Source organism: Neoarius graeffei, chromosome 9, assembly GCF_027579695.1.
Source record: "Neoarius graeffei isolate fNeoGra1 chromosome 9, fNeoGra1.pri, whole genome shotgun sequence".
In the NCBI taxonomy this organism is placed as follows: Eukaryota; Metazoa; Chordata; class Actinopteri; order Siluriformes; family Ariidae; genus Neoarius; species Neoarius graeffei.
In genome coordinates this window covers 82,140,913-82,155,628 of record NC_083577.1, presented here as the reverse complement: position 1 = coordinate 82,155,628, position 14,716 = coordinate 82,140,913, and the positions used below count along the sequence as shown (strand labels likewise).

Genomic DNA, 14,716 nt, shown 5'->3' with positions numbered 1-14,716 from the left:
ACTTCGTTCCACTTCTGATCATGCGCACACCGCATTGCGAGAATCCCGCCAACCGTGAAGTAACATTTTGTTTGAAAAGCGTATTTCCACCTGAGCGACTTTCAGTAGCGACTGAAAAGATTCTGAATGGGCACTCCGGCAAAGAAATTCAAAACACAATACAGCGGTAGGTTTCTCTCTGAATGGAAGGACCTTTTCAATGGCATAATCCAACCAGCAGCCTCCAAAAACGAAGAATACGCACACTGCACACTGTGTGTGCGTGACATCAAAGTTGCAGCATCGGGAGTGTATGATGTGAAGGAACATTTCAAATCGAAACTACATCAGCGGAATGCAAGCCAAAGGCAAAATCAGCCACTGATGACAGTATTTGCGCGCTCAAAAACTGATATGCCAACAACTGGAAGAGACAGAAAACGCAAGGTAGTGGGAGTTTTAGTTCAATTTAGGCAGTGCTCTGTTTACCCCACAGTAATGCTGACTGTGAGAGAGTTTTCTCTCAAGTCAGGAAGATGCACACAGAGAGCAGAAAGAACCTGAATGCAGACACACTGACCTGGCCTACTGCAGTATAAGATCAACACAGACACTTGCTGTGACATGCAGCCTAGTGAGGTATTGGTGCAGAGTGCTAAAAAAGCTGTCATGGAGTACAATTCAGAATATTAGAGTGACACTTTGTGTTTTTGTCAAACATTGGAGCTTTGTATTCATTCTGAAGGTTTATTGTTATTAACATTGAATAAAAAGTAACTTGGATATATCATTGTTAATTATCATTCAAATTTTAGGTAAATTATTTTAATTTGCATCTTATAAGGATTTTATAAAGGAAATAAGGATTTTGGAGGTTGGTTATACAGGTTTGATTGACCAAAGGTTGACGTGTGTGGTCTTAGCTAGTCACGTTAATAAGGGAATAAAACCTCACAGCTTTTCATGTTATTGTCCAGTCATGGAAAACTTATCAACTGTTAAAAAGGGCTGATATTGAAGACTCCTTCCACAAAATATGAAAAAAGGTTTCTTACAGAAACGTCACCATATCAGTGATACGTTTTTTTTTCTTTTCGTCTGCCATTCAAGTTGTTCCTATAGAAACACCATATCACAATATGGTTCGAATACAATATGTTCAAACAAGTGTATTAATATAAACCTGTGATTTGGATCACTGTCAGAGATACTGTCATAGAAAATTAATCAAAACCGTCTGACCAATCAGAATCGAGCATTCAATTTAGCGTAGTGGTAAAAGATAAAACATTTATTTTTATTACATTACAAGCATGTAGCAGATGTTCTTGTCCAGAGTGACGTACAACCTACCCAGAGCAGTTGGGGGTTAGGTGCCTTACTCAAGGGCACTTCAGCCATTCCTAGTGGTCCAGGGAATCAAACCGGTGACCTTTTGGTGCCAAAGCTGCTTCTCTAACCATCAGGCCATGGCACTGAAATTTAAAACAACAAAAAACTGAATCACTTCAGATGTACAATGTCTTTAAGACAATAGACATGGTGCGAAACTGAACACTATAAGCTTCTCTTACATTTTAGCCTTATGAGCCTCATAACTACAGTCCAAAAGAACTAAAGAAGTAACCGCTGGACACCAAACGTCTTGACAGATCAGGAGCATTGTGTAGGTTTAATTAGTGTCAGTTTAGTGTTTAAATTGTGTGGGTGTAATTATTTGATTGTAACTTTAACCTATAAATCTGAAAAGAACCTGACTGATGTGACCATAGATGTGTGGGGGTTTTTTTTCAGGAAAACCAGCCATTGCTCACAGAGATATAAAGTCCAAGAATATCTTGGTGAAAAAGAACAGCACTGCAGTTATTGCTGACCTGGGATTGGCTGTCAAACACGACTCCACCACCAACACTATTGACATCCCGGCGAACCACAGAGTGGGCACCAAGAGGTCTGTGTCTCCCTCTGCAGCAGTGAATATGCTTAAAATACTGGTGCAAAAACATTTAGAATTCTTAGAAACACCATTTTTTCTTTTTTTTTTTTTAAATTTGTAAACGTTTTCAAATAGAACAGCAGCACATATAATTAAGATATACAGTAGGTATAGCTTAATTACCTACTGTATATCTGTATATAATGCATGATAGATTTATGATTGTCAGAATTAAAACAAACTTTTTATTCATTAAATGCACAATGGACAGAGCAGCTTGATTTATATATTATTTAACATATTAGTTAGAGATGGCAATGGCAAAAACTACTAAGCTTTTTTTTTTTTTTTTTTTAAACTGAAGCACTTCACAATGTTTTTTCCACACAAAAATCACTGACAGCACCAATTCCAAAAAAGTTGGGACGCTGTGTAAACTAAATAAAAACAGAATGTGAAGATTTGCACATCACGGAAACCCTATATTTCATTGAAAATGGTACAAAGACAACATATCAAATGTTGAAACAGAAATTTTATTGCTTTTTGAAAAAGATATGCTCTTTTTAAAAATTTTTTTATTTTTTAATTTGATGTCAGCAACACATTTCAGAAAAGTTGGGACAGGGGCGTGTTTACCACTGTGTTGCATCATGTCTACTTTTAACACCACTCTGTAAACATTTGGGAAATGACGAGACCGATTGCTGTAGTTTTGAAAGAGAAATGTTGTCCCATTCTTGCCTGATATACAATTTCAGTTGCTCAACAGGTCAGGGTCTCCTTTGTCATATTTTGCGCTTCATAATGCGCCAAATGTTTTAAACAGGAGACAGGTCTGGACTGCAGCAGGCCAGTTTAGCACCTGCACTCTTTTACTATGGAGCCATGCAGTTTTAATATGTGCAGAAAGTGGTTTGGTATTGTCTTGCTGAAAGAAGGAAGGCCTTCCCTGAAAAAGATTTTGTCTGGATGGCAGCATGTTGCTCTGAGACATGTTTATATCATTCAGTATTAATGATGCCTCCCAGATGTACAAGCTATCCATGTCATGTGCACTAATGCCCCCTCATACCATCACAGATGCTGGCTTTTGAACTGTGTACTGATCAGGCTTTCGTCTAAACGGGGGAACAGGGGCGCTGCGCCCTCTTACTCTCGGCGTACGCCCCCTTACCGACTCCGTGAAAACGTCCCAGCAACACTACGTGACAATGTGTCTGATCATCAAATACGTTATAATTGCTCCAAAAATATTCCAATCATAGTAGATACACCGCCAGACGGTCCAAACACAATCCGAATTGGCGTTTTCCAGACTGAGGCGCCATGTTGTTTAGTTGTTTACTTGTCGCGGCTGCTCTCGCGAGATTTAACATGGGTTACATACAAGGTCAGCTGACTTGTAGCGCGAGATTTCTCGAGACTGAATGACCTTTCACCCACCGACGCGGGAGCTTTTGACAGAAGTAGTTCGCGAGTTGTTTTTGTTGACACTTGGGCATTTAAAGATGTCATCCCGCGGCACGAAGCGGAAGAAAGCCAAAGACTGTCCGGGGCAGAAGAAGATTAAGCCAAATAAAAAAAAAAAAGTGTGTTTCCCGTAACCCGACCGATCGAGAATTTCCGCGTCGAAATTGCCGACCGTAAAGTTTTTATTACAAATTTCCCTCGATATTTTAGTGTAAGCGGCGTTAGTTTGTCATAATTTTTTGTTTCAACGCATTCAAGTTGTGAAAGAAACGATAAAAAGTAAAATGTTTCGCCACTTCTATCAGCCCTCCTGCATAAACTGAGCCGAGCCGCCATTTTGAATCCTCATTCAAGGCTGTAATGCAAATTGCTTCCTTTTCAGTATACAAGTGCACTTCCATGGTAGGGAAAAACACTACATTTTGCCGCCTATGTAGTCCCCTATTTATACAAATAGGAGTCATTCAGGATTCAGCCATGTTTTTGCTCGACCCAAGTTCTACAGTAGGCTACGCTAGGCCGTCTGCTTTTAATGGAAGTAGCCTAGCCTAGGACGTTATTTTCACGTTATTTCTTGATAAGGTGTTTTCACGTTATTACATGAAAATATCATGAAATATCGCTTCCGTAGATCATAACTCGAACTCTCGCGATATTTTTTTTTTATTCGTTTAAAGATTTAAAACACTTATTTTATTATGATGTGTGGTATAAAGGATTCTGTGCCAAAATACTATTTTGTAAGATGTTTACTTGTGTTAATTTTTTCAAACAAAATAAAAAAAATTAAGAAAAAAAAACTTTCCTACCTACCGACCTTATTTTAGTATTTCATGTTACCGGAAACACACTTTTTTTTTTTTTTTTTGGCCTGACTTCTTTCTTTTTCAATGTTGACAGACAATTTGTTACAATTTCCCTCTCAGATAGCCTCAGAATGTCCCATTGGAGCATTTTTCAAAGGCTTTGCACGGCGGGGGGGACAACCGGCACCATATCCCCCCCCCCCCCCCCCCCATACCCCCCTCCCCCGGTCCCGCGCCATGGTGAGCCGCCCTCATACTAAATTTTTCTAGAAAAAACCCTGCTGATAACAAGCCGGATGGTCCCTCTCCTCTTTAACCTGGAGGATGTGGGGTCCATGATTTCTAAAAAGAATTTCTACTTTTGATTCGTCAGACCTTGGGACAGTTTTCCACTTCGCCTCAGTCCATCATAAAAGAGTTCAGGCCCAGAGAAGGTGGCGGTTAGGGTGGTCCCCCCAATTTTTTTTTTTAGGATTTTGTTACGACCACCTTACCTTTTTTTTTACATTGCCTAAAAGAAGTTATTGTGCGAAATTTGGTTAAGATTGAACAATGTTTAGAGGAGCCACAAAGCCATTAAAGTTTTCACTCAAGACACAATATAAAATAATGTGGCTTATTAACTGTTTCATATTAATACAAACAATACAGTAATATAACTTCCTGTGTTCAAAGCAACAATAGCTATTATTTGTCTGTGATTTTCTAAACCCTTCGGTATTCTGGTATCTTGTGGAGATAAAAGAACACACTAAGGACTTCCCTAGCAGAAGGAAGCTTTCTCCCAGACAGTTCCTTGGAAGTGGGACCAATTAACCAAACATAATTGTCCTTTCTGGTTTTGTGCTTTGCACCACCGGTACTACTTGTATTACTGTTGCTAGCCATCTGAAAAACATAGAAAGAAAAACATTCACAACTTCATCAGCATATTACGATCAGTGCTCATTGTTTAAGAACCCCTTAGTGCATGAAAGTTAACCTTCTATCAGTCTAAAAACTCTTCCTGCCTCTTCTTTTTCATAGAAGTGGCATATTCCCTCTAGAACTGAGACTTTTTGGGGGTTTGAGATCTTCTCTGCAACAGTCTACGCACCAACTAATGTTAATGGCTTAACCCGATTTGCAACCTCGTGTGGCACCTCTAAATATTAACCAATTTTTCAGAAATTTTGCTTGTTGCCTTCTTTTAACCTATGTAAAAAAAATGGTAGGGTGGTCGGAATGTTTTGGTAAAAAAAAATTTTCCCATACGTTTCGGGACCACCCTAGTGGCGGTGTTTCTGGATATTGTTTATATCTGGTTTTAACTTGCATTTGTGGATGCAGTAATGAACTGTGTTCACAGACAATGGTTTTCTGAAGTGTCCCTGAGCCCATACAGTGATTTCCACTACAGACACGTGTCTGCTTTTAATGCAGTGTCTCCTGAGGACCTGAAGATCACAGGCATCCAATGTCAGTTCTCAGCCTTGTCTCTTGCATACAGAGATTTCTCCAGATTCTCTGAATCTTTTAATGATATTATGGACCATAAATGATGTGATCCACAAGTTCTTTGCAGTTTTACATTGAGGAACGTTATTCTTAAATTGTTGCATTGTTTGCCCACGCAGTCTTTCACAGAGCGGTGAACCCCTCCCCATCTTTACTTCTGAGAGACTCCACCTCTCAGGGATGCTCTTTTTATACCCAATCATCTTACTGACCTGATGCCAATCAATCAAATTAGTTTTTTTTTTTATTTTTTTTATGCATTACACAACTTTTTCAATCTTTTGTTGCTCCTGTCCCAAGTTTTCTGAAATGTGTTGCTGACCTCAAATTCAAAATGAGCATATATTTTTCAAAAAGCAGTAACATTTCTCAGTTTCAACATTTGATATGTTGCCTTTGTACCATTTTCAATGAAATATAGGGTTTTGATGATTTGCAAATCTTCACATTGTTATGTTTTACAGCATCCCAACTTTTTTGGACATATAAAAATCTCACTTTTCCAGTGCTTGTGCACATGCATTTAGGTATCTTGAGCCTCCCAACCCATAAACTCTGAAATAAGACATAGTCAGTTTCTTTCGTGCTTCAAAAAGCCGTTCAGATTTGGCTCCTCCTGCTATGTCACAAGGAGATCATTAGAATTATCCCGCCTCCTCATCTTAGTATCACCACTCATGGCTTGAGAACTTCCTTTTGAATCGAATATTAATGAAGAAAGGTTTACTGATTGGCCGGCAGGAGAGGGGGGTGGGGTTGAGTGAGCAGTGGCTCATTATCATTTAAAGGAACAGGCCGTTCTTCAAATCAGCTGTTTTGAACAGGGCTGTTTAGACGGGATCTGTGATGCTTTATCTTTGTGGTATTTTACCCAAAGCATTTCACAGACATTTCATTACGACCTCAGGGAACTGTGTCAACTTGTGGAAAAGGGGGATAATATGCCACCTTTACCAAAAGAAAAAAGTCAAGTCTCTTGATACGTTAACATTTCCAGTTCCAGAATTTTTTGTTTTTCCATGATAGCTGATCTATTTTTGTCTTGGTCTCTGCCTGATACTGATATGGCGCATCAAATTGGTGATTGGATTGGATTGTAATCTCTAAAATTAACATATGACCCATATTATATACCAATATATGCCAGGTATGGGGCGGCACGGTGGTGTAATGGTTAGCGCTGTCGCCTCACAGCAAGAAGGTCCGGGTTCGAGCCCCGTGGCCGGCGAGGGCCTTTCTGTGTGGAGTTTGCATGTTCTCCCCGTGTCCGCGTGGGTTTCCTCCGGGTGCTCCGGTTTCCCCCACAGTCCAAAGACATGCAGGTTAGGTTAACTGGTGACTCTAAATTGAGCGTAGGTGTGAATGTGAGTGTGAATGGTTGTCTGTGTCTATGTGTCAGCCCTGTGATGATCTGGCGACTTGTCCAGGGTGTACCCCGCCTTTCGCCTGTAGTCAGCTGGGATAGGCTCCAGCTTGCCTGCGACCCTGTAGAAAAGGATAAAGCGGCTAGAGATAATGAGATGAGATGAGATGCCAGGTATGTAAGGAGTGTAGTGGTGGGATGTGACCCAATGTAAAGTGACTGAAGTTGATTATTTTCCAAAAACAGCATGTACTGAATTGTTTTATTCCTTTAATAATGCAGCAATTTGCTTATGCCATAGTGTATTAGATTATAGCTCTGTTTAATGTTGTGGATGCTGTGTCCTGGGGGTAATGAGATGGTGAAAGATTTCATATTTAAAAAAAAAAAGAAAAAAAGTTAAAACTGCATTTTTATTTTTTACATACATAATGGATTCATGTTCAGGAAGAGCAGATGTGCCTCACACTTACATTCTGCAGTTGCTATGCTTTCTTTTCATTCCTGATTTTAAAGTTCACTGCCTGTTGTTGAATGTGAGTGACTATCAGCTCACCATTACTGAGTCATTTTGCCCGGCTACGTACAGCAGGCCATATGTGCAGCCTCTGAATACAGGGATCAGTTTCCATTAGCTCTTTATTGTGTGTGTGTGTGTGTGTGTGTGTGTGTGTGTGTGTGTGTGTTGCCTGGTTCTCTGTAAGTGTCTGCCTGAGTAAATTGAATTTGCTCTGTTTTGTGATCTTTGGTCTGTAGTGTTGAGGTGATGTATGTGTTTGTCCCTGTGTGTAACACACATGTCCATGTCCTTAAGCACTTTTTCTTTTCTTTGACTTCCCCATATGGAAAAGAAATGGAAGAAACTTATAAAAAAAATTAACTTTCCATCACCTTCAGTTTGTTTCATGTATTGTGCATCATATAAGGAATATAATTTACTCCTGAAAGTGGCCACTTTTGCATTACTGTCATATACACTACCGTTCAAAAGTTTGGGGTCACCCAGACAATTTTGGTGTTTTCCATGAAAAGTCACACTTTTATTTACCACCATAAGTTGTAAAATGAATAGAAAATATAGTCAAGACATTTTTCTGGCCATTTTGAGCATTTAATCGACCCCACAAAAATGTGATGCTCCAGAAACTCAATCTGCTCAAAGGAAGGTCAGTTTTATAGCTTCTCTAAAGAGCTCAACTGTTTTCAGCTGTGCTAACATGATTGTACAAGGGTTTTCTAATCATCCATTAGCCTTCTGAGGCAATGAGCAAACACATTGTACCATTAGAACACTGGAGTGAGAGTTGCTGGAAATGGGCCTCTATACACCTATGGAGATATTGCACCAAAAACCAGACATTTGCAGCTAGAATAGTCATTTACCACATTAGCAATGTATAGAGTGGATTTCTGATTAGTTTAAAGTGATCTTCATTGAAAAGAACAGTGCATTTCTTTCAAAAATAAGGACATTTCAAAGTGACCCCAAACTTTTGAACGGTAGTGTATTGTTCTGATAAATACGCAAATCATACAAGTTTCATTTTGTTCAAATTTACTAAGGATCTTATATCTGGTTTCACTGTTGTATGCTTTACATACAAGTTTCAGACAAAGGACATACAAATTTTATAAGATTTATCTACATCTTTTCCATATGGGCATGTTTGTTTCTTCATGTTTCTGAGACCTTCTGTCTCAGAAGCACTTTTGACACAGATCTTGATGTACAGTACGTGAATTTGGTGTGTGTGTGTGTGTGTGTGTGTGTGTGTGTGTGTTTGTAGGTATATGGCCCCTGAGATTCTGGATGACACCATTAACATGAGCAGCTTCGAGTCATTTAAGCGGGCTGATATCTATTCTCTGGGGCTGGTGTTCTGGGAGCTGGCCAGAAGATGTTCAGTCAGAGGTGTGTGTGGTAACCGTCTGAAGTTGCAGTCATCACCAGTGACAGCAAATGGTCTTGTTTTTGTCTTTTGGAAAGAATCGAAAGTAAAAATGCTGAATTCTGAACTTGATCCCACTTTTGTGTTTCATAATATAAAATCTTAGTTTATTACAATTTAATCGGTAACAATATAAATGTGATAAAATGTTTTCAGCTATCACGGGTTATCATCACTATCACTTATTCATAGGTCATGAAAACAAGCAGCATGTTTCTGAAAAAATGCAGAAATTGCAAGCTTTTAACCAAAATTTTATTCAGATTTAAATGTGGTGAAAATACTGTATATTAGAGCGGCGGCTATCATTATCGACAGTCCATAATTATCGACACTTTTTCAGATTTACTAATAAAAATCAATTTTACAAAGGTGAGTCTCAGTTCCAACAGTTATTATTGGTTAATCAATCAACCGGAAGACCCAGCTGATGACACAGCTCGTTACCTGAGATGGAATTTTTTTCAGCACGATCAGTAATTTTTCGGAAAACCTGGAAGTTATCATCGCAGGTGAGCAGGGTGGAAAGATCATGGACATGTTTTTACTGATCAAATTCACCGATATTTCATGATCTCCTCGTCAAAACCTACTTTATTTCTTACTCTTTCATTTGACAGCCGCTGTTTTGTATCTAAGCGCGCGTTTGAGAGTCACGTGAGGTGTCAATAATAGTGATCACTTTCACCGGTGTCCACCATTATCGACACCCTGTGGGATTAAGCGATGTTTACAACTGTTATGTATTGATCTTTGTGTAACATTGTTGAAGTAGATGAAGTACTTTAAAAAAAAAAAAGTGCTGTGATTTATAATAATTTTTTTCTGATTCATAACAGAATGGAATGTTTATAGAGTATTTGGAATCCGAGTGCAATAAATAGAATTAGAGCAGAATTAAATTCCAAGCATATAAAAAATTACATGCTTGAAATATTCAGATTTTTCTATTCCATTCAGAAATTTTTTTTTTTTTGCAGTTTGTTGTAAATATCGACCACATATTACAATATCAGTAGACATTTTATATTTTGGTTGGAGGAATGACATGCGACCTTTGACCTGGATTGTCATGTGGTTACGATCTCAATCGCCTGTTGACATTTATTGGTAAACGACAAAACTAGAAATTAATACAAACAACAACGATTGATTAACAAAACGTGATCTACGAAAATACTTAGAAAGTGGAACAAAAAGATTTTCTGACGCAGGTTAAACATTATCAGTTCATTTGTTTACAAACATTAGAATTACTTCCTCATTTACGTAAACACCAACATCCATATATTTATATAAAATATATTTTGTACTAAATATAAGTCTGTGTAAAACAAATTTTAAATAAAAACTGTTTTGTTAACTAAATACCACATACCGATTATTTTTTTAAATAATAATCATCTGGATGTCGATAATTGTGGAACGGTGTCGATAACTGTGGACAAAGGTGTCGATAATTGTGGAACAGTGTCACGTGATCTGATATGCTGAGTAATTGGGAATCAACTCATTTTTTTCCCCACTGTAAGTTTGAGTAATTATTCATGCACAATTTACGTATTGAAAGTCTTTTCTACTTTTGCAACAGCCAAAAGATCGTTAAGGTGCGGATAATTGTAGCCGCCGCTCTAGTTGTGTTTACAGATTTGTTTTGGCAACAAACAAACAAACAAAAAAACCCTCTCTAAATGTTTGCCTGTTTGCATGGCTTTTTTAATTTAGGGTTGGGGTTATTTATTTTATTTTATTTTTTTCAAAATCCAAACTCAGACTTTTGCAATTTAGATGTCAAACACTTGGGTCCCAATCTGTATAGTACCATACTACCAGTAAATAGTACATTCTGTTTACACACTAATGCTGGAACAACACATCACTTCCTGTTTTGACATACTGTTTATGACCGTTATGTGATCTGTGACTAAATGCAGAATCTGCTAGCAATAATTTCAGCAGAAAATGGGGATGAGAGAAAGATGTGGGTGGTGCAGTGAGTAATTTCACTACCTCACAGCTCCAGGGTCCTAAGTGGAGTTTCTGTGCATGTTCTCCCTGCGTCCATGTGGGTTCCTCAGGGTTCTTCAGGTTCCTTCTACCTCCCAAAAACATGTACAATACCAGTCAAAAGTTTGGACACATCTTCTAATTCAATGTTTTTTCATTATGTTTATTAATTAAAAGACACTTCTTCATATCTTAAGGTAATGATGGATCTTGTTTCTCTTCATTTAGTTGAGCACATTAAGAAGGCAAGAAGTTCCACTAATTAAATATGAGGTGACACTGTTAACCACTACACCATCATGCTGCCCTGGCTGACAGCTGTGTGTGTGTGTGTGTGTGTGTGTGTGTGTGTGTGTGTGAGAGAGAGAGAGAGAGACACTGTTCTGGCTGTACATACACTACCGTTCAAAAGTTTGGGGTCACCCAGACAATTTTGTGTTTTCCATGAAAAGTCACTCTTTTATTTACCACCATAAGTTGTAAAATGAATAGAAAATATAGTCAAGACATTTTTCTGGCCGGCGGCACGGTGGTGTAGTGGTTAGCGCTGTCGCCTCACAGCAAGAAGGTCTGGGTTCGAGCCCCGCGGCCGGCGAGGGCCTTTCTGTGCGGAGTTTGCATGTTCTCCCCGTGTCCGCGTGGGTTTCCTCCGGGTGCTCCGGTTTCCCCCACAGTCCAAAGACATGCAGGTTAGGTTAACTGGTGACTCTAAATTGAGCGTAGGTGTGAATGTGAGTGTGAATGGTTGTCTGTGTCTATGTGTCAGCCCTGTGATGACCTGGCGACTTGTCCAGGGTGTACCCCGCCTTTCGCCCGTAGTCAGCTGGGATAGGCTCCAGCTTGCCTGCGACCCTGTAGAACAGGATAAAGCGGCTAGAGATAATGAGATGAGATGAGATTTTTCTGGCCATTTTGAGCATTTAATCGACCCCACAAATGTGATGCTCCAGAAACTCAATCTGCTCAAAGGAAGGTCAGTTTTATAGCTTCTCTAAAGAGCTCAACTGTTTTCAGCTGTGCTAACATGATTGTACAAGGGTTTTCTAATCATCCATTAGCCTTCTGAGGCAATGAGCAAACACATTGTACCATTAGAACACTGGAGTGAGAGTTGCTGGAAATGGGCCTCTATACACCTATGGAGATATTGCACCAAAAACCAGACATTTGCAGCTAGAATAGTCATTTACCACATTAGCAATGTATAGAGTGGATTTCTGATTAGTTTAAAGTGATCTTCATTGAAAAGAACAGTGCTTTTCTTTCAAAAATAAGGACATTTCAAAGTGACCCCAAACTTTTGAACGGTAGTGTATTTGGCTAATTAGCGCAGTAAAGCATTAATTTCAATGTCAGAAATGCACATTTAACTGATAATATCAGTCACACTAATATCAGTACTACTAATATCAGTAGCTCTCTCTGATCCGAGTTTATAATGTCTATAAACACCAAACATCATTTGTTAATGTCTATGTATGGGGTGTGTTCTAAGCCTTTGACCTCACATACATGCAGTTTGGGAATGCAAACACTTTGTCCGATCCTGTTTTTATGGCTTCATGCTATACACTCACCGGCCACTTTAATAGGAACTTGTTCTTGATTCTTTCTAAGATCCCTGTTCTTGGCTGCAGGACTAGAACCCAGTGTGTTTTCCTGCTGTTGCATGCTGAGATGCTTTTTTGCTCACCATACTGCAAAACTGAATTTGAGGAGAAAATTCCTTAACACTAGTGAAATTATCTCGCTGCATGGACAGATAATTTTACTTGACAAGACGTCTTGGAATAAGTTGGTTCCAATCTAGAACTAGTTTTAATAATCTCAGAGTTTGTGTCTTATTTTCTTCTCATAGGAAATGCTCGATCGTTTCAACTATATTCAAGATATTCTAACTTGTTAAGATATGATTTTTGCAGTGTAGAAGAATACAAGACATCAACTCTGAGATTATTAAAACTAGTTCTTGATTGGAACCAACTTATTCCAAGATGTTTTGTCAAGTAAAATTATCTGTCTATGCAGCAAGATATTTTCACTAGTCATCTCATTATCTGTAGCCGCTTTATCCTGTTCTACAGGGTCGCAGGCAAGCTGGAGCCTATCCCAGCTGACTACGGGAGAAAGGCGGGGTACACCCTGGACAAGTCGCCAGGTCATCACAGGGCTGACACATAGACACAGACAACCATTCACACTCACATTCACACCTACGGTCAATTTAGAGTCACCAGTTAACCTAACCTGCATGTCTTTGGACTGTGGGGGAAACCGGAGCACCCGGAGGAAACCCACGCGGACACGGGGAGAACATGCAAACTCCGCACAGAAAGGCCCTCGCTGGCCACGGGGCTCGAACCCGGACCTTCTTGCTGTGAGGCGACAGCGCTAACCACTACACCACCGTGCCGCCCCTAATTTCACTAGTATTAAGGAATTTTCTCCTCAGATTCAGTTTTCAGTTTTGTGCAGTGCATGGCTGTCAAGAGTTGATCTGAGTTACTATATCCTTCCTGGCAAAAAGCTCGAACCAATCTGGCCATTTTCCTCTGAGCTCTCTTATCAACAAGGCGTTTGTTTCCATCCACAGAACTGTCACTTGCTCACTCAGTGTTTTTTTGTTTTTCGTACCATTCTGTGTAGAGACTGTTGTGTGAAAACCCCAAGAGATCAACCGTTTCTGAAATACTCAAATCAGTCCATCTGGCTCAACCAACACCCATGCCACAGTGAAAGAAAGAAAGTCACACTCTGAGATCAGTTTTTCCCATTCTGATGTTTGAACATTGTGACCATTATTTAGCTTGTCTTGATTTGGAGCCGCATGATTTGATGCATCGTGCTGCAGTCAAGGGATCGGCTGATTAAGATAACACAGCAGGTGGATGTGTATGGGTGTTTCTAATAAAGTGGCTGGTGAGTGTATACCCAATAATATACAGTCAGAGCTCCCTCTTGTGGAGATTCTTCACCCTGCTCGACCCATGACGGAGCCATGCAAAGTCCAGGATGCTCTTTGCATCTCTAAAATCTCATCTCATCTCATTATCTCTAGCCACTTTATCCTGTTCTACAGGGTCGCAGGCAAGCTGGAGCCTATCCCAGCTGACTACGGGCGAAAGGCGGGGTACACCCTGGACAAGTCGCCAGGTCATCACAGGGCTGACATATAGACACAGACAACCATTCACACTCACATTCACACCTACGCTCAATTTAGAGTCACCAGTTAACCTAACCTGCATGTCTTTGGACTGTGGGGGAAACCGGAGCACCCGGAGGAAACCCACGCGGACACGGGGAGAACATGCAAACTCCGCACAGAAAGGCCCTTGCCGGCTGCAGGGCTCGAACCCGGACCTTCTTGCTGTGAGGCGACAGCGCTAACCACTACACCACCGTGCCGCCCCCATCTCTAAAATGAGAATACTATTTTTAAACAGTAGATTTCATACCGTTCGGCGCTTTTCTCCTTCCCCAGGGATACATGAGGATTTCCAGCTGCCTTATTATGACCTGGTGCCTTCAGATCCGTCGGTGGAGGACATGAGGAGGGTCGTGTGTGAGCAGAAGCTGCGGCCTAACATCCCCAACCAGTGGCAGAGCTGTGAGGTAGGCTGACGTAAAAACGTCAGTATCGTTTATTATTTTCCTGTTTTTTATTCACTTTAAAATAATTCCAGACTGTTTGGTGTTTTTAGTG

At 39.9% G+C, this 14,716-nt stretch overlaps 1 protein-coding gene across 5 annotated transcripts in view; it reads left to right on the top strand.

The window, feature by feature from the left end:
• LOC132892043 (activin receptor type-1C) overlaps positions 1 to 14,716 on the top strand; it is a 106,805-nt gene that overhangs the window by 81,442 nt on the left and 10,647 nt on the right. For all 5 annotated transcript variants that reach the window (XM_060930367.1, XM_060930364.1, XM_060930366.1 and 2 more), the window contains 3 exons: positions 1,774 to 1,930; positions 8,842 to 8,966; positions 14,495 to 14,625. In XM_060930367.1, the coding sequence (XP_060786350.1) occupies positions 1,774 to 1,930; positions 8,842 to 8,966; positions 14,495 to 14,625 (413 nt within the window). The remainder of the gene's footprint in view (positions 1 to 1,773; positions 1,931 to 8,841; positions 8,967 to 14,494; positions 14,626 to 14,716) is intronic.